This window comes from Ptychodera flava, chromosome 3 (genome assembly GCF_041260155.1).
Source record: "Ptychodera flava strain L36383 chromosome 3, AS_Pfla_20210202, whole genome shotgun sequence".
Taxonomy (NCBI): Eukaryota; Metazoa; Hemichordata; class Enteropneusta; family Ptychoderidae; genus Ptychodera; species Ptychodera flava.
In genome coordinates this window covers 22,643,295-22,669,509 of record NC_091930.1, presented here as the reverse complement: position 1 = coordinate 22,669,509, position 26,215 = coordinate 22,643,295, and the positions used below count along the sequence as shown (strand labels likewise).

The 26,215-nt window shown below is 38.6% G+C and overlaps 3 protein-coding genes and 1 pseudogene across 4 annotated transcripts; 1 reads left to right on the top strand and 3 right to left on the bottom strand.

Annotated features, from left to right (window-relative positions):
• Window positions 1-121: 121 nt before the first annotated feature.
• On the top strand, window positions 122-5,682 carry LOC139129756 (uncharacterized). Its single transcript, XM_070695440.1, has 4 exons — window positions 122-223; window positions 4,382-4,463; window positions 4,940-5,025; window positions 5,372-5,682. Exons 1-4 carry the CDS (start codon window positions 183-185, stop codon window positions 5,595-5,597), a joined length of 435 nt encoding a protein of 144 aa, XP_070551541.1. The 5' UTR covers window positions 122-182; the 3' UTR covers window positions 5,598-5,682.
• Window positions 569-25,523, bottom strand: LOC139129752 (uncharacterized). Of its 2 annotated transcripts, none has more exons than XM_070695437.1 (2): window positions 25,330-25,523; window positions 569-2,046 (listed from the first exon to the last, which is right to left on the bottom strand). In XM_070695437.1, the coding sequence occupies exon 2, from the start codon at window positions 2,005-2,007 to the stop codon at window positions 1,057-1,059; it is 951 nt and encodes a 316-aa protein (XP_070551538.1). In that variant the 5' UTR covers window positions 2,008-2,046; window positions 25,330-25,523; the 3' UTR covers window positions 569-1,056. The 2 variants fall into 2 exon arrangements, with proteins under 2 accessions (XP_070551538.1, XP_070551539.1); XM_070695438.1 differs by lacking the exon at window positions 25,330-25,523 and adding an exon at window positions 3,869-4,034.
• Window positions 7,970-12,112, bottom strand: LOC139129753 (casein kinase II subunit beta-like; annotated as a pseudogene).
• On the bottom strand, window positions 19,205-22,128 carry LOC139129755 (casein kinase II subunit beta-like). The gene is made up of 5 exons (XM_070695439.1): window positions 21,995-22,128; window positions 21,442-21,557; window positions 21,054-21,129; window positions 20,332-20,521; window positions 19,205-19,782 (listed from the first exon to the last, which is right to left on the bottom strand). The coding sequence occupies exons 1-5, from the start codon at window positions 22,014-22,016 to the stop codon at window positions 19,653-19,655; spliced, it is 534 nt and encodes a 177-aa protein (XP_070551540.1). The 5' UTR covers window positions 22,017-22,128; the 3' UTR covers window positions 19,205-19,652.
• Window positions 25,524-26,215: the final 692 nt, after the last annotated feature.

Genomic DNA, 26,215 nt, shown 5'->3' with positions numbered 1-26,215 from the left:
TCTCTCTCTCTCTCTCTCTCTCTCTCTCTCTCTCTCTCTCTCTCTCTCTCTCTCTCTCTCTCTCTCTCTCTCTCTCTCTCTCTCTCTCTCTCTCTCTCTCTCTCTCTCTCTGACAGGAGCTATCTCAGAGTCCGTCAGAAACTGTGGTGATACCAGGCATACCCGGTGTGTTCTACAATTACATGCTCAGAAAGGGATCGTTCTTTTGTGAAGTACGAGGAAGGTAAGACACCGATTGCAATTTCCTTCCATTGTGTCTGTTTAACCACAGTACACAGAAAAGAACCACTTGCGTGCGGTCTTCTTGGGGAATGCATTCATATCACAGCTGACTATAAGGGTATTATAACCTTACAGGTTTGTTCTGCCTCATTATTCTAAATTTCGACGAACAAGTAATTAAGTGGGCCTGATTATTTATGTAGACAACACTCACTTGATAAATTTTCCGAATTTAATTCATTACATAAACTCATTTCAGAGTGATACAACGTTATCAACGTAACCTCAGAAAATAATATTTAAACCATAATTTATGTGGTGAGAAAGTTATCATTGTGTGACATAATTCGGCAGAGATCACATTTTATTGAACATTTAAAATTATGATTACGATCTTAAATACTCATTCAATCGATTTGTCATAACTTTTTTTTTTTTTGCTGCTTGTTTTCTCATGACTTGTCTTAGCAATGCCATCTAAAATGTCTTAAGTTGACGGAGTAATTTTGTGCGCTTTAAAATATAGATCTGATGTGTTTTCTTGAATTTTATGTAAATCCGACACAAATTTATTACTATTTCGAACCATTGCCACTTCAAATGCTGTTGACAATACGTGTTTTGAATTTTCAATATCTTAAAATTCTTCTTCTTCTTCCCTGAACGTTGCTCAACTCATTTGCTTTTAATGCACAACGGGGTAATGCACAAGTGCAACTTTGTTGTTATTTTCCCACGTTAGCTGCGACATATATCAAAGCCACATCCTGAGAAATAGCATATTTGTAAATCATTTTTCAAAACGCTCGCTGACGACATCGATCTATCCTATATCTATCTGAACGCGAATTTGTTCTTTCCGCGTTTTAAGTTGTCTATTTTCGGCTGCACCCTGCGCCATGTCGCGTTTGCCTGAGCACCGTGGTGGCTGCGCGCAGGTTGAGCGCTGCGCCCTCTACGTTGGTTCTGCTGTACACTTGTTGATGTTGACTGTCCGGTAGCCGCAGTCACGGTCAGAGGTCGTCTCCTGGACAAAGAAACGTTTGCAAAATCATAGAAAGTCGAGAAATCTGGAGAGCCTATGATGTTCCAATAGAGTGGGCGCATGCTAACGAATTCGTCATCTATCCAATCTGTATCCACCATACCGCAGTTTGGAAGGTGACAAAGCTGGCACAGATTAGAGTCTTCCGCTGCGACTCGTTTTACCTGCCTTGCCGGCTTTTCATCGAATTCAATCGGCTTGACTACAGATACGTCGATGTCCTCCTCTGCAGCTCTCTTTCTTATCAGATCCATATTATCATTCATCCATCGGTATAGGACGAATCGCACATTGGCTTTATAGTTGAAATCTTCATTTTGTACCAATTTAAAGTACCTGGTCCAGTTTTGAAGAGATACACGCAGAGAGAATGCATGCAGAAACAAAACCATGGCAGGCACTTTTACCAGGAGAAAGTCGGCTGCCTGTAGTACTTCCACGATGTTCCTCGGTGTCACCTTCAATTTTCCCAAGTATACGAAGTCCAATAAAATATGCAATATCTGGGCCGATGGAGTTCCGTTCATAACGATTTCTCGATCTCTTGTTTCTGCTCCACCAAATGACGAGAAGGCGTCGAAATACTCGAAGGCATTTTTCATCGTCTTCAGATCTACGATGAATACTAAAGAGTCGATACGAATCCGGAGATCGCGCCCTTCACGGGCACCGAAAGCAATATACCGCCAGTTCAACGGTTCCTCAGGTCGTGAGAGATCGCCGAGGGCCCTCGACATCATGTTTGGTTGTCCTGCAATTGCTCGCTTGATGTAGCGAAACTGAAAGTGATAAAGGGTACTACCAAATGTTATATATAATTTGTTTTTGTGTTGAAGCGATTTTGCGGAACACGCAAGAGACAGCCAGCCCACGGTGTACTCCCATAGAACGGCGTGCAAGTTAGCTGCAATAATTGTAGCCTTGGTTGGCCGTGGGGCTTGGGCTTCGGTCGTGCGGCTCGCACCTTGCCCCAACAAGGCAAGGCGCGAGTCGCACGACAGAAGCCCAAGTCCAACGGCCAACCAAGGCTACAATTATTGCAGGTACGCGCAAGTATGTCCCTCCCAAATAAGTTACCGTGTGACATTTCATGAAAATAAACATTGGTCAACTTTCCATGGGGAAAAACAAACAAAACATGGGCCAATAGCATATCAAATGCCTCCAAGCTTGTGGGAACCTTCACATGCAACAGAATAACGATAAATGACATGGAGATATATCGGCAAAATATGTCAACACCCCCAACCGGCGGTGACGTGCACGATGAGGCCATTCAACTCACTCTGTTGAAGTCGATGACCCGGGATGACCCACGTCACGTTGTTTGAGTTTAGGTTTTATACTAGGTTTGAGGTTGATGTCCCAAACCATGCATCTAAGTTTGATTAGACATCCCCTCATCAATCTTTCGAGTATGCGCAAGCGGATGTTTTAAACTTTCGCGGCCAATCCCCATAAGGAAATATTGAGAGTAAACTCCCTCCCCCGGGGCACTGAGAGACAGGTAGGACCAGCCGCTGATAGAATGAACACAATTGTAACACGGGATTGATAAATCTGGGACATGTACACGCTGTGTCGTAAATATAAGTCAATAAGCAGAATTGAGAAAAACGTGATGTCATTTAAAATTAAGGAAAACAAGATAACGCGACAAGTCACTGCCTTTTTTGGAGCCGGTAGATAATTGTACTGCCTGCCCATCTCGTGTAATTTATTTTGGGCATGCGTAATGGTATGGGAACTTGAAGGCGGGAAACATCATGAAACCGTGCGATACTAGGGGATCACCCGGTGTATTCCTAAGTTTGGAGCCTAGATTGCTTTACCGTCCGCTTGCCTCCGTACCGGAGGTACGGAGGCAAGCGGACGGTAAAGCAATCTAGGCTATTCCTAAGTTTGGAGACTATGTTCATTATCAAACACGTATTTTTTTTCAATAAATCAAGATACATCAATACAACTTGCCCTTTTTTAGTGCCACATGTTATGTCTGGAGTAAATCTAATCACAAGCGACTGTGATACAAACATCGGAACTCAAGCAGTTATATGGTTGATAAACAATAAACGCTCAATAAATCAAAATCGATTTATCAAGAATTGCATCGCTCTGTGAATAGCATGCTTACAAATAAGTAGTTCACCTCCGAGTCTGCCGCTCTTTCTATTTCCCGAGTTTGACCTTTACACATACTGATTTTATTATGGTCTGACTGAAATAGTTTCGATATGACTCAGCGCCCGTTATTTTGTCCATTCCTTCGTTGCCGAGGTTAGTCGTGGCATGCATCTGGAGCCAAACACTGACTGAGCCTAGAGCTGTGGGCCAGTTTATTGGAATTTGTCGAGTCATCAACTTGAAAGTACAAAAAAGTGGGGAACGCATTTCTCGTGACCGTGATTTTCAGATTACCATGTTGGATCAGCCGTCTGTTCGAGTCCAATGCTTATTTTGCTCCACACAGACGCCGGAAACTGACACCACACCCCATTTGTTCGAACAACACAGTCCATTTTGATTTTGCAACTCGCTTACTACTTCGAGAAGTCCTATGCAGATCTCAATAACTTCTCCCGTTTAAAAACGCAATCTTACCTGCACTATCGGAGATTATTATTTTCTCGACGCCTCGGAATATAGTTTGTCTTGAGACTGCCTTTTTAGCAATGGCCGTTTGATTCCTGACAAAACAGTGGAGTGAGCTGATGACATCTATCATTGGCAGTGAGTGGAAGGGGTTTCCCCGTCCCTGCGAATAGCTGATACGCATGCGCAGAATATTTCAGCGGTCGAGATGCTTAGTTCAACCAGGCATGTTTCACTCACTCATTTAACAATGCATGTAATTGGGTATTAATACCTACTCTGTGAAAGGGATATGGTATTAAAAACACTTACGCTAGCGCTTTCTGACAGTATAGTGTGATCATTAAATAAACACGCATTGTACCATTTTCCACAAAGCAGTCACAAATGACAGTGAACATAAGTTTCTCACAATCCCTGTAGTTCAAAAACACGTTCCAAAATTGTACAACTTCACATTGGCACCGACAAAGTAGTGGATACAAACAAAGATATCAAGTTCTATCTGTCTTTTATTTACAGTTATGAAAAACAACCCGGTACAGATGACGAAGAGAACGAGGAGACCGTGAAGGCTGCAGACGATGGTGACACGAACGACCAGGTTGGATTCTTTGTAATTATTTCCTGCTCGTCACCATGACGTCACGGTGACTTATCAAGCAAGATATATTGATGTGACATCGGTAACAGCATACTCACCTATAGGCCTAATACAAGACGATATAAATAAGGATTACTCAGCTAGGGGCCATCAAACAGCTGCAGCTGAATTAACTGTAAAGTCTGATGTATTTTTTCCATGATCTTAAACTGTGTTTGTGAAATGCACTTTCATATACCACTCCCGAAATCACGCCCAAATATAATTATATACCTAGTTTGTTCAACTTGACAATTTGCTCTGACAGTCGTTAATTCCTTTAAGACGCCTCTGAACTCAATTGGAAACAGTGAATTCGAATCGAAGAAGGAACAAAGTATTCTTTCCCCAATCTACCTAGATTGTTATGTTTGCCCCGAAAGCGCCTCATATAGCAAAACATATTTATTTTGATCCATTCTGCTTTGCTATGACAGTCATTGGGTGTTCACAACAAGGCAGCTGTTACCATCCAGAGAATATTTCGTGGATTCCTTGCCCGTAAAAAGTTCAAAGCAAAAAGGTAAAGTGATCATAAATTAATTTTTGGTGGAACGGAGTTATTATTCGAGAGTCAATGGAACAAATGACCTCACGTGTTGCGTCCATTATCAGCGGTTTGATTGAAACAATAGTTCAGTAAGAGAAAATGACACAGGCGGTTACGAAAATGTCCTGATTGCAATAAGCTACTGCGCATATTTGATGGATGTTCTGTGTGGATTTCACTATCCTATTTACAACACAGACTTCACTTTGTGTACACATATGCTTAGCTTTGTACAGAAGAGGAGTTGTTTTATGGTAAGACAAGATTCCTAGGTGACGGGCCGATTCGGTCGTTTGTTCGATTTCTCTTTTCTCCTCAGAATCAGCAGAGCGATGGTGTCGGCCCAGCTGGACTTCGACGCCTGCCGCCACTACAGGAGCACTTCCCACCCCGAGATCCACCAACATCGGCAACAGAGCGAGAGAAAGCGAGACCTCCTGTGGCGACACCAGATAAAGCTGCAGGTTGAGAGAGAGAAGACGATGATGGAGTTCCAAGAAAGGAAGCAAGCTCATCATCTCACTCGTGTTATGATCATGGGATGATGTGCTCATTGATGACGTCAATAGTCGCATCGTCAAGAAATGACTTCAATGTATCACTATTAGAATAAATTAGCAAATTATCTTACTACAGACTGTGTCAATACTTGTCTTGTGATAAATGGCATAGCTAAAGCGGGTGATACCACTGTACCGTAAATTCATTTTAGTTGGTTTTGTTTCAAATGAATATCAAAGTTGGTCCGCCCAGATGACAAACTAATATGTAGAATGTACAATTTTTAAAACATACATTGGTGGCTATGAAACGCTTGTACGCGTACGGTAGATATGTTTTGGAAAACCGTTTCCTGTCGGGTGGACGTGCAATCATAATGTCCGATTTCTATTGGCGGAAATTAAGGGTTTGGGTTGGCATATGTAAACCCATGACATCGGGACAACTTACAAGCCCTTTGAGAGAGCAGGTAGATTCATGTCGTTGAGTGCGCTTCATGTGAACGGGAGAGGGCACCGCGAAGGCTTTTGTCGGAGGGAAACATTGGTTATGAGGGGACTTTCCCTAAAAGTCTCGAGGGCAGAAGTATTTTTTTTCAAATCGTAGTTTGAGGGTCAATAGCTCACTTCCACTGTCTGAGTTTCCCTATAAAGTCTAATTTTGTACAAACGACTTTTTCATTTTTATGCAACTCGGGGAGACCTAAAATCACTGAACTGTGAACATTACACGCCAATGCGGCATCTCATGGACTGAGTTATGTTTTTGTACAACACAGAACTTTCATCATTTTAAGCATTACTGATTTTTATTCTAAATTTCGAAAGGGAATGATTAAAAGTTTCCTAAAGGGAGTTTCAGCAAGTATTTCTGTCTCAATCTCGGGTCGTGTAGTACCATAAATTACATTCCTTTCAGCGCCACCATTGAATTAAGATATAAATACTGATTATACTTAATAATACTTAAGTACCTTGTAATGATGTCATAATATTAACCGATATTCGAAATTCAAAATGGCCACTATTCCTGTATTAACTTCATGGGAAAAATAAAATTTCGATTTTCAAAATACTACTTGAAAATTTCTCTTATTCCAACTGCTAAGTTACAATGAGGCTCCACAAGTGGGAGATTAGAAAAGAATTGTACAAATTTGAGTGAGAGTCCTAACATCTGCCTTCGATGCGCATTCGTGCTGAAATCCGATCAGTCACAAAGGCTGTTTTTCGACATCTCATGGTAGATAAAGCTCTCAGATGAATTGCGCATTTCTTGTTGGCGACCGCTTTTGTTCATATTGCAGTTTCACCAGGTTTAAATATTCCCGATGACCAGTTGTCTAAGGGTTTGGAATTCTTTGCAGTTTTCTCTAACTTCCTCGGCAGATCAGCTTTTGCATCCCATTGTTTTGTCAGTTTCTGCCAGAAGGGAATTACATAATTCCTTGATCAGGTGGATTTCCCTACGAGATAACTCGAAATCGTTTGATTAAGCTTCCTATTCGTGATGATAAAGTGTTCCATGGAGAAGATTGAGATATTTCGGTGTTTTCGACGAAATTCCTCCTACACCCCAAGGCAGTAAATAATGACGGCTCCTTTGTCATAGAACCGTTGAGTCAATGGTTTTATTTCTATTTCACAGTCTGTGTGATTCAACAGATAGACGTACAAGCAAATGCCCTTTTCAGTTTCACTGTTTTACGGCATTTTGTTTACGCGTGTGTTCCTCGTTATCCATTGTCTTGAAGTTTATATGAAGGTCACAGGCCACTCACGCACTCTCCACACGATAACGTGAAGTATTGTGCGCAGTAATTCGTTATGTGATGGGGTTCAGCCGTGGCGGTTAATTCAAATCGTGGGGAGACGAATATTGAACACTGGCGTAAAGAAAGGGTTTTACATATCCTTGATGCCATCTATGGTCACTATTTGGGTCGCCTATTGATTTGACTGGGGATTTTTGTCATCGAAAAATTTGTACAAAATGGCCGACTTTGTCTCTTTAACCTACATTTTTGTTAACAATGAAGCCAAACAATGTACCAAAGTGAAATGGGTGTGGATATCAGCAGGGCCATTTCTGCAATTACGTTTACATCCCTAAAGCTAGCGTCAGTAGCAAAATATCGGTTCTTCCTTCGTTTTATTCTTGAATGTTTGCTTTCTGACACTCTTCAAAGGGAACAACTGCCAAGAATCCTTGACACTTCTCTACAATGCTCATCACCATAGGCATATAAAAGAGATACACCACAGCTCCATGCAAAGGTCAAAGATATGCACAATTCCACTTGTAATGAATGACACATCTGGAAACTTCCTCTGTTAACTGGGAGTCCAGTATTCAACAAGCACAAACAAAACACAAACAGAAATTCTGAAGGTACGTTGTCATGTCAACATGCAGGATATCAAGTAATGTTACACATGCCCACACAAAGCGGCAGCTCTCCAATTCGTCAGATCAGTGGGCCAGTGTATTCTCACACACTTTTGTAAATTCTAATCTTGCAAATAAATGTTTCTTTGCCAAAGCCAATTTTTAGTATTTTCTACATTTTATTAAAATTGAAAACAATTAACACCAAGATCATGCTGAATCACAAGTTTTAAGTACTTTTCTTCATATGTACTTGTCAAATTTGGGAGTTGAACTGAAACTGTAGATAGATAAAGCTGTTTTTGAGGACACTGACATGATAGTTGGTGAAACAGGAAAAAATAAAAACATAGGGCCAAAGTCCCTGAAGCTACTATAGACATGGATACAAAATTAAGTATTTCCTGACTGTATGAAATTATCTCACTAAGGTCATCCTAGGGACCTGTAAACCAAATATTAAAGCTGTCTGACCAGCAGTTTTGAAAAAAAAACAAGTGGCCTAACAGTCGACAGAGCTCCCCTGTGTTATGTTGAGAATGACTTTTTGTGACACATGTGTTGATGACAAAGGTGGGTATCTTTGATAGCTCATTGCAGGAGAGCCTGACCAAAATGAGTAAATTGGCAAAAATTGACCCAAAAATACAAACATTGAAGATTTCATCAAATTCCAATATATCACACTTAGATAACCCCCAGGAACCTGTATACCAAATATCAAAGATATCAGATAAGTAGTTTTTGAGAAATAAATGTTTGACCATAAATGGCAAAAATTGCCCTAAAATACGAATTGTAGATTTCATCATAATTTGAATATATCATATTTTGATAATTCCTAAGAACCTGTGTACTAAATATCAAAGCTGTCAGACAAGCAGTTTTGATGAAATAAATGTTTGACCAAAAATGACAAAAAACCCTTAAAATACAAATTTGCATATTTCATCACAATTTGAACAAATCTAAGTTTTGTCATCCCTAGGGATCTGTATACTAAATATCAAAGCTGTCTGACCATCGGTTATGGAGAAGAAGATTTGTACCAATAACGTCCTTTTTGCACTAATTTGCATATTTTCAACAATATGAAAAAATTAAAAAAAACAGTTTCTCATATTTTGCATCTACATAACAAATATCAAATCTGTAAGTACTGCGGTTGTCAAGATATTTGATTGGACAGACATCCTCACAAACGGACATACATACATACTGACTGACTGACGACGGATGCCGACGGATACCCATCCCAGTAGCTTCTATAGACTATAGTCTATAATAGCTAAAAAGCCGAGCTCTTCAACGAGACTAGAGTTATCTGTATAGCGAACATGATTTAATGACGAACTTGCTTATAGTGGGGTTTTGTGGAGCGAGGCCGGGGGGAAGCGGCAGTGTGATTACGAGATGACGCAGCCTGGGCTTGAATCTGGTATGCTGTGGGGTGAATTTTGAACCCATACAATCTGCAAGAAGGAAAGAACATCAGAGGAAACTGATTAAAGGATGGAACTCTCTCTATTTTGCTGTCTTTTACTATGCCTATGGGTTGGTTAAATTATAACATGCGGGGCCAGGGTCACTTGTTGTGTTACCGCTGGCGCGTATTGAAGCAGAGCTGTGGTGTGATGCTGCTTGGTATTGCAAATCGTAGGCCATGGGATGAATCTTGAAACCACACAATCTGTATACATGGAAGATACAGTAGAAGACAAGGCACAAATTGTATTAAACCTTGTTGACTACTCAGTCGACTAAACTTAGAGGTCAATATGAGAAAGAAAAAAAATATTGAGTTTGCGATTTTTTTTGCCAGCATCATCACCCGTACACTACAGAGCACAGAGATTTTTTTGCAGCTTTTTCAGCTTATGAACATCACCATTTATTATTTTGCAACAATACCGTAGGGGTGTTAAGATTAAACAAAGCATTTAGCAAAACTTCTAGTATCACAGCCACACTTGATGATATGACTTACGGGTGATATATGTGCATGACATATCAATCAGCAAATAAACCAAACATAAAATGGTGAAATAAATGTACGTTGGAACAAACTGATCTGATCGACGCTTTGGTCTTCTTTCCGGATGGACCATAAACAGCATATGAGGAAATCCTGTTCCAAAGTAAGCTCCATCCATGTGGTGGTGTCTTGATGACTTTGGAGTGTACACGTCTTGACATTTGGGACAGTATAGTTTGACCATTGCTTCACCCGGAACATCTGACAACCCTACAACGGACATTATTCGGGTGAGCTGAAATTGTTGTGACCCTAACAAACCCTGTGCATCACATTACAATACACCTTCAAAGATATCATATAGCAATGTGTGCATTTCTAGTAATTTCAAAAGTATACCACAACAACAGCTACTTCAGTTACAGTGAGTTTGCAACATGATGGCATCGTTGGGCGCTTTAAAACCTGTATACCTTTCATAAAGTGTCCTATTCCTGAAAGTGTCACACTTTGACAATCGGTGATGAAAATGAGTACAATCGTGGCGTTTCATCTACAAGACATGCACCAAGAACTTGTGAAAGACCAGCCCTATATATATATTTTTTGGTTATTTCTTGTACATTTGTATTGTTCTCTCTACAGGTAGGAGTTACTGTCAGTGCATAGTGGATATGATGGCAAACACAATGGTCCCCTTTTCTGTGAGAAAAATCTTACCTATCGGTAGACAATGCTGGTTTTCACACCATACGCGCGGACAACATCCAAAACCACCCTGTATGTATTTTTCAAGCTGACAAGAATAGAAAGGAATAATGTAAGAACATGCTTTACTGTAGCACAATTGCACAAGCATCGCTTTTGTAACGTTTGTATTGAAACTTGTGAAACTGATGGAGCCACGTGTCCCGTAAATGGCACTTTATTATGTGTTTTCTACTGAAAGACAATGCCATGAATTGTATATATTTTGCACTTGATTGTCAAGATTTCTCTGTATTTGAGGTCAATGATCATGGTGTCTAATTTGTAATGGAAAAGATTTAAATAAGAGCATTGTTGAAGTGAGAAAGGTTTCTGCAGTTGGTGATTCCAGCAAGAGATTTACTTACCATGAGAGCAATTCCTCTGTTTGTCATGATGAACCTTGCATGAATTAATCCATATAGCATTTCTGCTGCCTGTTCTGTAAAATCACTCTGATTTGGATTTTCTTCTAGATCATCATCTGTGGAACAAGAAGCAAATTTACTCGGACAAAAAGCTCTACAGCTTGTAACTGAAGAAATATGGCTGTCTACATCATCTCTGAACTTCATCATGGATTTAAATATTCAGTCACACATCGTGTACGTTTTGAAAATGCCAAGAGTGGCAGGAGCATTTTTCAATATGCATGCTACTATAATTTTTGAATTATATTTGCACAACACTGTGACAACAGAACAATAGTTTTTTTGTGTCCCTGTAACATAACATGGCACTTGTGATGTAAATATTCATAAACATTCAAAGTGATTCCTCATGTTTTCTATTCAATGGTTTAGGTTCCGAAATTCTTAAATTTGTTAATGACGAGGAAATATCATCACTTCATATCTTAAAAAACCACAAGGGATGATGACATCTTTCATTTATACTTACCTGGTTCCAAATCTAATATCATATTTAATGCTTGCCTGTAGTGTGGGACTTGTTCATTTAACCCTGTTAAATTAAATTTGTCTTCAATATAGTCTTCGTCGACCTACAGATGTAGAAATTATGAAAATGCTTTTTACGCTACATTTCGAAACGAAGTACACCACTCATTTCTTTAAACAGGAATTCTTACTATTCTTACTATCTTTCAACACTAACATATAATAACCGTTGTGTTTATCATAGACATACTTTACATCTATTTTCACTATATCTACTCCAATGACATGCAGAGGATTTGTCTTTGTGAGAATACAAGTATATCCTTAATCATTATAGAAAATTCATGCCACAGTTGATATTTAGTCACTATCACTTAAGTTTCATCTTCAATTTACACTTACAATAACTAGTTGAAGAAACTAACTATTTATATGTGTTACTTCAAGCATAGGATTAAACCAAGGAAAATTACAAACCTCACAAAGAAATTCATTTCCCCTCAGACCACAAAAACCAGAATATCCAGGAGACGTCTTCTGAGCTACTCATTGTCTACACAGAAGAGAGGATAAAGATAGGGACAGTTAATGCTCATGGATTATACTTTCTCAATGAACTTTGTAAGAATAAGCTGTGAATATCAAGTTTGTGCAGAAAGCAGATTGCATGTACTTGTGACATGACGACAGCGGTGAGAGGAATGCTGGCAAATTATAAAGTTAACCGTTTGTGCTTTTCGTGGACACGCCTGTTACCTCCATAATCCTTCTGAAACATGTTCTCCAAACTTAAAACAGAGATAGACTTGCCCTAATATGAATAGCTTGCTTTTAGCTCTCCTGTGGTATTCAAGCTATTCTGACTTTCCACAGGACGTTTTCAGCCGTAATTAGCTGAAGGAGCTATCAGCTGGCAACCAGCTAATCAGAGTAACTTCTGAGAAGGGCTGGCTATTCAGTTATTCTAGCTATTAGTCGTGTTTAGCTGCTAATAGCATATGACAAGTCTGAGAATGCGTTACAACTACTTACAAAGGAAGTTGCGAGCATGAATTTTACTTATTTGTACATAGAAGACGTCTCGTAAATATACTGAATAAATAATTTAGAACCAAGAAGGTAGTACATGTATTGAATTGTTTTCATTTATGCAGGTGTTAGTTTCTACCACGGCACATTGCATTTCTTCTACAACAGAGCTAAACAAATCACAAACTGTACGTGGTGAGGATTTCGTTCACTGGCATGAAGAAAAATTTTGTTGTAAAATAATAATCAGAAGAAACGCGATTGGTAGAATCAAGAAAACGATAAAAAAAATATCAAAAAATATAGATACAAATTGCCAGTTTTTACACAGAAAGGTTCCCGGCTTGCAGATCCAGGCTTGCAGGGCTCTAAATTAGCGGTAGTCCCACGTCTACAGACTACTAACCGTTCCTTTAGGCTACCAAAATCCATGAAATGGTACCGTAGCCCACACGGACTACGAGAGCCTGAGACATGAAACTCAGTCACTGTAGTTGGCGTGCGATGGCCTAACAGCTTCAAATGTATAAACCTTGATACTTAGATTGTGTTTTTGTGCACTTTTGTTCCCAAGACATGACTTTTTCTTCCTTTTTCCCCCGAAAAGGTTTTTTTTTTCAAGAGGGCGTCGCCATAGCAATGACCCTAATTAGTCATAACCATGACATTAGATAACCTACATTGGGATCGCAGCCAACTGAGCAACGTCACATACATATACCTTGACATTTTCATTTTGTCTTTATGTTGTTTAGTTACAAATATGTGGCGTTTTCTCGAAATTTCAGTTTTTCGCTACTGCACTGGCATGGCAACGGGCTGACGCTCACACTCACCACTAGATTAATGGCAAACAAGCAGATTATGATAGCTGGATGTCCTAGCTAACTCCAAAACACAGTGACGGAAAGTGACTATCGGGGATGGGGAGCTGTTGTGGCCCATGGACTAAAACTTAACTTTTGTATTAGCTACACTTAAAGTATTTTTGTTATGATAATATATACATTTATCCTAATTTAAATATTTTAAATGCAAGCGCGCATGCTCGAGGAAGAGAGAAAACATCATTGTTTTCCATCATATGGTTCAGTAGAAATGAGAGAAAACGTAAATGAAATCAAAAGTTAGCTTTTCGTCGAGAAAGCGAAATCGCACCAAGATAGCATGACGCACAAAAGATTGATTTTTGATGCAAAAAGAAAAAGGTATGAATATAATATGGCATTGGAGTTACCAAAGCTGATTTACTGCATATAAATTCCATCCTTTTGGATTGAAAATAGTCTCCCAATATGGCGATACCTGTGTAACACAGCGAAGTTATTTTACAACTTTCCCAACCATTTTGTGTCACACCGTGACGTGCTGTCTGGAGTAACCCTTATCATAAGCGGATGTGGTGCAAATATCGGAACTGAAGCAGTTATTGTTGATAACCTATAAAACGAAATAAAAAATCGGTTTACCCAAAAATGTACTGCTTTCTAAATAAGACGCGTACATATAGCCAACTCGTGCCGCCATTTTGCTCCCTAACTTAGTTTCTGACTTTTGACTCTTACACATTGCATAGTGGGCTAATTATAGTGGTTTCGATATGACGCACCCGTCATTTTTACCATTCTTTCGTTGCTAAGGTTTAGTAGAGCCATACATAGAGCCTAGAACTCTGGGTTCTTTGATTGGAATGTGCTGAGCCATCAATGTACAAATCGGTCGGGAACGCAGTTCATCGTGACCATGATTTTCAGGTACACGTGTGTCAGTGATCTGTCTGAATATAAAAATGCTAGTTTGTTCCAGACAGACACCGGAAACTGACATCAATTCCAATTGATACGATCAACACAGTAGTCCATTTTCATTTTCCAACTGAGTCACTTCCTACTTTGAGAACTGAGTATTATGCAGATCTTTTTGATATAAATATGCACTCTTACCTGTACAATCGGAAATTATTATTTTATGGAGCCTGGCGATACAGTTTGTCTTGAGACTGGCGTTTTTAACAATGGCTGTTTGATTCCTGACAACACAATGGAGGGGATGGGCATAAACCGTGGACGGGGCTTCCCCGGCGCGCTGTTACACCGATGATAATAATAACTGGGACACATGCGCAGAATGATCCGGAGGTCGAAATAAGGTCGTGTGGCCTTGGTTCAAGCAGGTCTTACTCTCTTATTCAGCTTATTAAACTTTGTATGTGATTTGGGTATTGATACATACTCTGTGGCAGGGATATGGTATTAGAAACATTCAATACGTTACCGCTTTCAGACAATATAGTGTGATCATTTTATAAATACGCGTTGTAGCTTTTTCACAATGCAGTCACAATTGATAATGAACACATGTATTTCTCAATTCTCGTAAAAACAGATACCAAAATGTTACAGCTTCACATTGGCACCGACAAAGCTGAGGATACAAACAAAGATATCAAGTTCTATCTGTCTTTTATTTACAGTAAGATATGGAAAACAACCCGGTACAGATGACGAAGAAAATGAGAAGATTGTAAAAACTGCAGACAATGGTGACACGAACCACCAGGTTGGACTCTATCCAGATTGCCCCTCCCCCGTCACCGTGACGTCATGGTGATTTATCAAGCATGATATATTTATGTGATATTTGTAACAGCATACCAACTTGTAGTACCAGACGAAATAAATACAAAGTCCACAGCTAGGGTCCACTAAACAGCTGAATCTTGCTAAGTACTAAGTAATTGGCTGTAAAGTGTGACGTGTTTTGTTATCATTTTGAATTCGGTAATATTTGTGAGTTACAAATTCGTATATCAACCCAGAAATCGCGTCTTAATATACTGCGTGTATGTGTATTATTTCAACCTGACAATGTGCTACGACAGTCTTTTATTTCTGGAACAGGAACGCTTGTGAACTCAATCAGGAGCAATGAATTCAAACGGAGAAAGAATGATGCACTCTTTCCCATTCACCATATCTATCCTTAAAAAAGATTCACAGCGAAATGTGTCAGTCCACCAAGGGGAATTCACACGTATGATACCATATCTTTTGTTCCGTTTTGTTTCGCTACGGCAGTTATTGGGTGTTCACAACAAGGCAGCTGTTACCATCCAGACATTTTTACGTGGGTTTGTTTCAAATAGATATCAATGTTGTGAATCACTTGGTTTTCTGTCTAACTCATGGAGGCTAGACAAAGTTAAAAATGTACTGATAGCTATAAGGGTTGTAAAGATGTATTGGAAAACCGTTCACTGGCGGATGGATGCGCAATTTTCATTCTTCTATTCGGCGAACGTAAACCCGTGTCATCGTAGGACAACTTGAGAGAGAGAGAGAGAGAGAGAGAGAGAGAGAGAGAGAGAGAGAGAGAGAGAGAGAGAGAGAGAGAGAGAGAGAGAGAGAGAGAGAGAGAGAGAGAGAGAGAGAGAGAGAGAGAGAATTCTGTATAGATAAAATCCTTTACGGATAATGACGGTAATAGTGTGACAACATAAATGACAACAATTTTGTATCTGGACTCATTGTTGACCTGTGAACTGACTTCACAGTAAAATTCTAATGAACTGAAGGATAACTCTTCAGTTTCTGTTCATTAGAATTCGTAAGTTTGCTTGCTTCCTGCTTAACGTAGAATGCCCTTCGGGGCAGATATTAGGACCGCATCACGTTTACTGCTTTACTTTTATTATCTATCACTTTTGGGGTCCATTTTGAACTCAACGGAACAAAATTAAGTTTTCAAAGTTTTATTTTCGTGTGAATCTAAAACTTAATTTTCGCTACAGAATTACTATAGTGTTGCGGCATGGCAAACCCATTGTGCATTTTGTGATAAATGCACCAAACTTGGCTCAGATGTGTCTTAATATGTGCAGAACAAATTCAGATACCGAGCCACTGAAAATCTACCGAAGCGTTGCCATGACAACCATTTTTTTCAAAATGGCTGCCAGACAGATATTTCTCACCTACTAAATGTCAACTGCAGAAGTTGTTGGTTAACTTTAGGTTGGATATTTTCAATAAGAAATTGTGCAAAGTGTTATTTGAAAATTATTTTAAAGTTTCTTTACCACCTGACTTGTTAAACGGGTAAATACAGACAAAAAACACAATTCTTATGCATAAAATGCACGGTATTAGATCCTATAAAAGAATGACGCTATGTCAGCAGTCAAGAAATGTTAGGTCGCGGGCTAGAGGGGTCTACTTGTACCCCCGGGATAACAAACCTGTCTTTTTAGAAATTAAACGTTGGGATCCCTAGAATACTGACAGAAAAAATATAGGAATGCAATAACTGTTATGGTCGACTTTTGAACGATACCGCAAAATAACCATTTTGCTACCCACGTGCATTTTTCTTGTAGTACTTGTAAGTCATCTGCTAAGTTTTTTTAAACATAACCTGACTTGTCGGATATCATTAGAATGGAAATTTATTCCTCTTTAAAATGACATATGTAATATGCAATATCTTCAATAGATTTTTTATGAAATGGGATCAAAAGTTACCCTTATACCCAAAGAATCTGAAATTCTACCAATTTTTTACCTTGGCATAACACAAAAGGCAATGCTTTGTATGACATCTGTTTATTTGCTACAGGGACATGTCAAAATGTGAAATAGACTTTTGATAGGAAAAATATTGGGATGCTATAGGTCTATTATATTTGTCACTCAATAACATAAAAACACGATATAAATGCCTAGCTTTATGTTTCAAGTTGCGTAGTCACTTGCAATCAAGATATGTATCAAAGTTATGCCTATTCAGGGTTGTTGCTAGGGCAACGCCCTATTGAAAAAATTTCTTTCAGAAAAAATGTCATATATTTTTGTAATTACCAACTTAAAAACACAATATCAGGGGCTGAGTGTAAACTTTCTCAGCTTTGGCCTTTTAGGTGAGAAATTTTAGGCTAAATAGATGTTAACGATATGCAAATAATATTTCATTTGCAAATTGTCAATGAAACATGGGAAATCTCAGGAGAGGGTCTTCCCACTTGGCAGTCAGGTCAATCTCCTGCTCTGAATATAATATTCTATATATGTTTGAAGCTACCCAGTCGGTTTCAATCAAGACTTAGGTCATCTAAGGTCATGGTCATGGCAAGTTATTGCTATGGCAATGGATGATGGTATAACTAGTATTTCAGAAAAAAAAATTTTACAGAAAAAAACTACACAAAAACATAATCTTAGTGTGTAGGTGTATAAATGTCGAGCTGTCCGGTCGACTGCAATCAAGATATAGTGTAATGAAGGTCATGGTTATGCCTAGGAACGTTGACATGACAACAGAATGATGCAAGTAATTGAAATTTGTTGAGGTCATGCTAGATTCATTGCCGTCACTTCTGTTTGTCTTATAAAACTTACGGTAAAATGTGTTTCAGGTAACTCGATCTACCCTAAATTTTGCCGCCGACCCTTATCTTATTTTTTTTAATTTTTTGTCCAATTGCTTGTGTTTTTGCTGAAATTTTGCACAAAAAAAAATAAAAAAACCGTAAATTTCATGAAATAAAAAAATTCAACCAATTTGGATCGACCTACCCTATTTCCCGGAGACATGTTACAGGAAACATTATTTTTAGGCCTTTTTCATAGCAGGCACATCCCCTCCTCATCATCACAAATATTGTCTTGCATGTTGTACATGTATAGATCATTTCCAATATTCTGTTCTTCATTATCCTGCTGTTTAAGTTACAATCCTGTGCGAATTTTCCATCGAAGAAATTAAAGTGGCAAAATATGTACCATTGTCGATGGATTAATATATTTCGACTCTGGTCGCAATTACTCCTTTTTCAGGGCTCCAGAATCTTTATGGTGTTGAAGTCGTACGTATACACCTTTTAGTGCATTACAATTTTGCAGTTTCTTTTCCAAAACTGAAAAGGGAAAATTTCGCGTTCTGGTAAAAAGCGACGATCCTATTCTCTCAATGGAGTGAACACAGAGAGTGGTCACTATTATAGATATGGAAATACAGGTCAATTAATTCTCGCTAGCCAGACCATAATTTCCGCACCGCTGACCTACGCTCGGGTAGCGCTAAGCTGTTGCCGTAAAGAGACCCTTGGTTTAAGACGATGAGGTCAATTATACGCATCTTGGTCCTTTTATTAGGAAGGGGCAAGGATGGTGGCAAAAGTATTACTACGTGATTGTAAAAGGTGCTTTCTGTTGTATAGAGTGGTAAAAGTGTGTCAAACAGTTGAATTGTTCCTTTTGCCAAGAAATACACCTGCTCCATGTTTCAACCAGCCTCAAGTTTGATATACAAATAATGATTCAAAGGTGGTATAAATCCCAAAATATAAGCCTAATAAATTGAATTGAATAACTCCAGCAGATTATCGCATTATGGTGGTAGGCGGTTGCGCAGATAGTGGGCTGAACGCGCAGGCTTGGCGGGCCAGTCTACTAGCACCCACGCTCATAGTGACTATTATTTAGATTTTGCGAAAGCCACACCTGTTAATAGAGGCATGTTTCCGATCGATAATTTGAATCCGACGCTGCCTAAAAGCCTTCGAAGGATGACGTGGATGATGCTGCATGTTTTGTATTCAAAAATGGTCCGAGACATGTACAGTTGAAAGACAACACTTTACTGACACTTTCATTTCAATGGCATTATGAGTACATTTTTAACAAAGTGAACATAAATGAATCGTAGGCTATCGAGTTAAAAAAATCCACTCATCGACTTATGGACTGTATTTTCAGCTGAATTTTTGTATTATCAGGACATCTAGGAAACACAAACTATACAGTGTATTTTCACTTTTCAGGAAATTTTTCAGTATTTTCTTCATTTTATTAAAAATGAAAACAATTAACACCAAGATCATGCTGAATCACAAGTTTTAAGTACTTTTTTCTTCATATGTACTTGTCAAATTTGGGAGTTGAAGTGAAAATATTGTGGATAGATTAAGCTGTTTTGAGGACAATATAATGAATCTTGGTGAAACAGTCAAAATTTAAAAAGCCGAGCTCTTCAACGAGACTAGAGTTGTCTGTAGCAAACATGACTTAGTGACAAACTTGCTTATAGTGGGGTTTTGTGGAGCGAGGCCGGGGGGAGGCGGCAGTGTGATTACGAGATGACGCAGCCTGGGCTTGAATCTGGTATGCTGTCGGGTGAATCTTGAACCCATACAATCTGCAAGAAGGAAAGAACATCAGAGGAAACTGATTAAAGGATGGAACTCTCTCTATTTTGCTGTCTTTTACTATGCCTATGGGTTGTGTTACCGCTGGCGCGTATTAAAGCAGAGCTGAGGCGTGATGCTGCTTGGTATTGCAAATCGTTGGCCAAGGGATGAATCTTGAAACCACACAATCTGTATACATGGAAGATGCAGTAGAAGACAAGGCACAAATTGTATTAAACCTTGTTGACTACTCAGTCGACTAAACTTAGAGGTCAATATCAGAAAGAAAGAAAATATATATGTGGAGTTTGCGATTTTCTGCTAGCATCAGCACCCCTACACTACAGAGCAAAGATATTTTTGCAGCTTTTTTTAACTTAGGAGCATCACCGTCATATAGTATTTTGCAACAATACCGTAGGGGTGTTAAGATTAAACAAAGCATTTAGCAAAACTTCTAGTATCACAGCCATACTTAGATGATATGACTTACGGGTGATGTATGTACATGACATATCAATCAGCAGACAAAACATGAAATGGTGAAATGAAAGTACCTTGGAACAAACTGATTTTGTGGACGCTTGGGTCTGTTTTCCGGATGGACCATAAACAGCATATGAGGAAATCCTGTTCCAAAGTAAGCTCCATCCATGTGGTGGTGTCTTGATGACTTTGGAGTGTACACGTCTTGACATTTGGGACAGTATAGTTTGACCATTGCTTCACCCGGAACATCTGACAACCCTACAACGGACATTATTCGGGTGAGCTGAAATTGTTGTGACCCTAACATACCCTGTGCATCATATCACAACACACCTTCAAAGATATCAGATAGCGATGTGTACATTTCTTGTCATTTCAAAAGTATATCACAACAATAGCTACTTCCGGTCCTGTGAGTTTGCAACATGTTGGTCATCCTTGGACACTTTAAAATCTGCAACAGTACACCTTTAATAAAGCGTCTTATTCCTGAAAGTTTCAGACTTTGACAATCAGTGATGAAAATGATAAGGTTGTACAATCTTGGCGTTTCATCTACAAGGAATGCACCATGAACTCGAGAAAGACCAGCCCTATATATATTTTTATATATTATATATATATATATATATATATATATATATATATATATATATATATATATATATATATTTTTGGTTATTTATTTTACATTTGTATTGTTCTCTCTACAGGTAGGATTTACTGTCAGTGCATAGTGGATATGATGGCAAACACAATGGTCCCCTTTTCTTTGAGAAAAAAATCTTACCTATTGGTAGACAATGCTGGTTTTGACAAGATACTCGTGGACAATGTCCAAAATCACCCTGTAGATATTTTTCAAGCTGCCAAGAATAGAAGGGAATAATGTAAGAGCTTGTTTTACTGTAGCATAATTGCACAAGCATCCCTTGTGCATCGTTTGTACTGAAACTTGTGAAACTGATTAAAAATGGAGCCACCTGTCCCTTAAATGGTACTTTGTACCATGTTTTCTACTGGGCGACAATGCCATGAATTGTATATATTGTCTTGCTTGTCAAGAATTCTGTGTATTTGAGATCACTGATTATGGTGTCTAATTTGTCATGGAAAAGAGCATTGTTGAAGTGAGAAAGGTTTACGCAGTTGGTCTTTCCACCCAAAGATTTACTTACCATGAGCGCAATTCCTTTGTTTGTCATGATGAACCTTGCATGAATTAATCCATACAGCATTTCTGCTGCCTGTTCAATAAGATCATTCTGATTTGAATCTTCTTCTAGATCATCATCTGTGGAACAAGAAGCAAATTTACTCGGAGAGAGAGCTCTACACCTCGTAACTGAAGAAATATGGCTGTCTACATCATGTCTGAACTTCATCGTGGATTATGTGGGACCGAAAAACTTTTGCAGTCACACATCGTGTACTTTTTGAAAATACCGAGAGTGGCACGAGCCTTTTTTTTCAATATGCATGCTACTATAATTTTTGAATTACATTTGCACAACACTGTGAAAACAGAACAATCGTTTTTTTGTGTCCCTGTAACATAACATGGCACTTGTGATGTAAATATTAAGACATTCAATGTGATTCCTTATGTTTTCTATTCAATGTTTTCGGTACCGGAATTCTTAAATTGTTAATGATAATGACAGCAGAGATATCACCAATTCATATCTTGAAAAACCGCAAGGGATGATGACATCTTTCATTTATACTTACCTGGTTCCAAATCTAATATCATATCTAACGCTTGTCTGTAGTGTGGGACTTGTTCATTTAACCCTGTTAAATTAAATTTGTCTAGAATATAGTGTTCATCGACCTACAGATGTAGAAGATTATGAAAATGTGTTTTACACTACATTTCGAAACAAAGTACACCACCCATGACTTTAAACAGGAATTCTTACTATCTTTAAGGACTAACAGTTAATAAACGTTGTCTTTATCACAGACATATTTTATATTTACTTTCACTATATCTACTCCAATGACATGCAGGAGATTTGTCTTTGTGTGAATACAAAGCATATCCTTCATCATTATAGAAAATTCATGTCACAATTGATATTTAGTCACTATCACTAAAGTTTGATCTTGAAGTAACACTAAGAATTACTAATTGAAGAAACTGAAACTATTTATTTGTGTTGCTTCAAGCATAGGATTATACCATTGAAATTTACAAACCTCACAAAAAATTCATTTCCCCTCAGATCACAATACCACGATATCCAGGAGACTTCTTCTGCGCTAGTCATTGCCTTACAACAGAAGAGAGGATGAAGAGGAGTTAATGTTCATGGATTATACTTTCTCAATGAACTTTGTAAGAATAAGTTGTGAATATAAAGTTTGTACAGAAAGCAGATTGCATGTACTTGTGACATGACGGCAGCGGTGAGAGGAATGCTGGCAAATTGTAATGTTAACCGTTTGTGCTTTTCGTGGACACGCCTGTTACCTCCATAACCCTTCATGAAACATGTTCTCCAAACTTAAAACAGAGATAGACTTGCCCTAATATGAATAGCTTGCTTTTAGCTCTCCTGTGGTATTTAAGCTATTCTGACTTTCCACAGGACGTTTTCAGGCGTAATTATAGCTGAAGGAGCTTTTAGCTGGCAACCAGCTAATCACAGTAACTTCTGAGAGGGGCTGGCTATTGAGCTATTCTAGCTATTAGTCGTGTTTAGCCGCTAATAGCACATGACAAGTCTGAAAAGGCGTTACAACTACTTACAAAGGAAGTTGCGAGCATGAATTTTACTTATTTGTACATAGAAGACGTCTCGTAAATGAATGAATGAATGAATTGTTTATTCAACCAGATAAACGGACAATTACAAGAAAAATATTACAGTCACTGTGAAAGTATGACTTTATCTGGTTTGGACCATAGAAATAGTCCATAAGGACTAGTCGAGTCCATGGCCCACTACTCAGCTAATAACTGCAAACGATGATGCCATAAAGGGCTCAAGTAAGACAAAAACACATATCGGAGATAAAGAGGAAATAAAATACATTAGATACATAAACAACTCAAGAAAAAAGATACATTGTTATATGTTCATTAAGTAGTTTCTTAATTCTACTTTGAACCTTTGTCTACACGTTATTTGCTTAAATGAAGAAGGTAGAGAATTCCAATGTTTAATTGCTGCATACTTAATGTTGTGTTGTGTGACTGTAAGCCTTGTTTTAGGAATACAATAATTGCTATGCTCTACTGATCGTGTAGAGTACCCATGGCGAGGAATAAATAATTTAGAACCAAGAAGGTAGTACATGTATTGAGTTCCAAAAGGGAATTGTTTTCTTTCATGATGGTGTTAGTTTCTAGTAACCACGGCACATTGCATTTCTTCTACAACAGAGCTAAACAAATCACAAACTGTACGTGGTGAGGATTTCGTTCACTGGCATGAAGAACAATTTTGTTGTAAAATAATAACCAGAAGAAACGCGATTGGTAGAATCAAGAAAACGATAAGAAAAATATCAAAAATATAGATACAAACTGCCAGTTTTTAGACAGAAAGGTTCTCAGCTTGCAGTGTTCTAAGTTAGCGGTAGCCCCACGTCTACAGACTACTAACCGTTCCTTTAGGCTACCAAAATCCATGAAATGGTACCGTAGCCCACACGGACTACGAGAGCCTGAGACACGAAACTCAGTCACTACAGTTGGCGTGCGATGGCCTAACAGCTTCAAATGTATATACCTTGATACTGAGATTCCCCCCGAAAAGGGAATTTTTTCAACAGGGCATCGCCATAGCAACGACCCTAATTAGTCATAACCATGACCTACACAGGGATCGCAGCCAACTGACCAACGTCAAAATATACCTTGACATTTACATTTTGTTTTTAGTTACAAATATATGGCGTTTTCTGAAATTTTACTTTTTTTGCTACTGCACTGCCATGGCAACAGGGCTGACGCTCATACCCACCACTAGATTAATGGCAAACAAGCAGATTATGATAGCCGGATGTCCTAGCTAACTACAAAACATAGTGACAGAAAGTGACTATCGGGGGATTGGGGGCTATGGTGGCCCATGGACTAAAACTTAAGTTTTGTATTAGCGACACTTAACAGTATTTTGGTAATGATAAAATATACATCTATCCTAATTTAAATATTTTAAATACAAGCGCGCACGCTCTTGGTAGAGAGCCAACATCATTGTTTTCCATTATATGGTTCAGTAGAAATGAGAGAAAACGTAAACGAAATCGAAAGTTAACTTTTCGTTGAGGGAGCGAAATCGCACCGAGATAGCATGACGCACAAAAGATTGATTTTTAATGCAAAAAGATAAAAGGTATGAATTTCACATGGCATTGGAGTTATCAAAGCTGATTTACTAAAATCATATAATTCCGTCCTTTTGGATTGAAAATAGTCTCCCGATATGGCAATACATGTGTAACACAGCGAAGTTATTTTACAACTTCCCCTTTTTGTGTCACACGTGCTGTCTGTAACCCTTATCATAAGCGGCTGTGGTGCAAATATCGGAACTGAAGCATTTATTGTCGATAACCTATAAAACGCTAAAAAATCAAAAATCTGCTTACCAAAAACTGTACTGCTTTCTCAATACGACGCGTACATAAGCTTATAGCCAACTCGTGCCGTCATTTTGCTCCCTATCTCAGTTTCTGACCTTTGACTCTTACACATTGATTGCATAGTGGGCTAATTATAGTGGTTTCGATATGACGCACCCGTCATTTTTACCATTCTTTCGTTGCTAAGGTTAGTAGAGCCATACATAGGGCCTAGAACTCTGGGTTCTTTGATTGGAATGTGCTTGAGCCAAAAATGTACAAATCGGACGGGAACGCAGTTCATCGTGACCATGAATTTCAGGTACACGTGTGTCAGTCATCTGGATGAATGTAACAATGCTAGTTTGTTCCAGACAGACGCCGGAAACGGACATCAATTCCAATCGACACGATCAACACAATTGTCCATTTTCATTTTCAAACTGAGTTACTTCCTACTTTGAGAACTGGGCATTATGAACTCTTACCTGTGCAATCGCAGATTATTATTTTCTAGACCCTGGCGATACAGTTTGTCTTGAGACTGGCGTTTTCAACCAATGGCTCTTTGATTCCTGAAAACACAATGGAGGGATGGTCTTAAACAGTGGACGGGGCTTCCCCTTCGCGCTGTTACGCCGATGCTAATAATAAGTGGGACACGTGCGCAGAAGTGATCCGGAGGTCGAAATAAGGTCGCCTGGCCTTGGTTCAAGCAGGTTTTACTCTTTTAGGGACTGGACATAAATTACAGGGGGGGGTGGGCCGGTGTTTTCGAAAAACCGCTGCGTAAAAAATAGTGACCCTTCAAAAGTTCATGCACAAAAATTATTGACCCTCCCCCTTATCCGTGCATGAAAATAAGTGACCCTCCCCTGTTACTCAATACCCCCCAAAAAAACCCACAATGTGTTAAAGACCCCCTTCTGACTTGCTATACTTTTTAAGTCGCCCTCCCGAAAGGAAGGCAAAATGTGGCCGATATAACGCGTTGTCCAAAAAATATCAAATCATATGTGTGTTATTCATGTAAATGTACTTTGCTTGAAGTGGCAGGTAAAAAGTGCATGCCTGTACAAAAAGTGTAATTTTTAGATTTTATCGATAATGTTGATTCACTATACATGTAGTCGACTATAAGAAAACTACGAACGTGTATTTTCCAGTATAAAACTAGCTATATCTGTTCATATACAGATGTTTAATAACTGATATAGATATACTTGATTAGCATGGGTTGTTTACAAGTGCACATGTGAACAAGATATTTGATTTGGAATTTCTGTCAAAATGTTGATCCACTATACATGGGAGTCTATGACAAAACTATACATGGGAGTCTATGACAAGACTGTCAAAAATTTTCAGAATTAA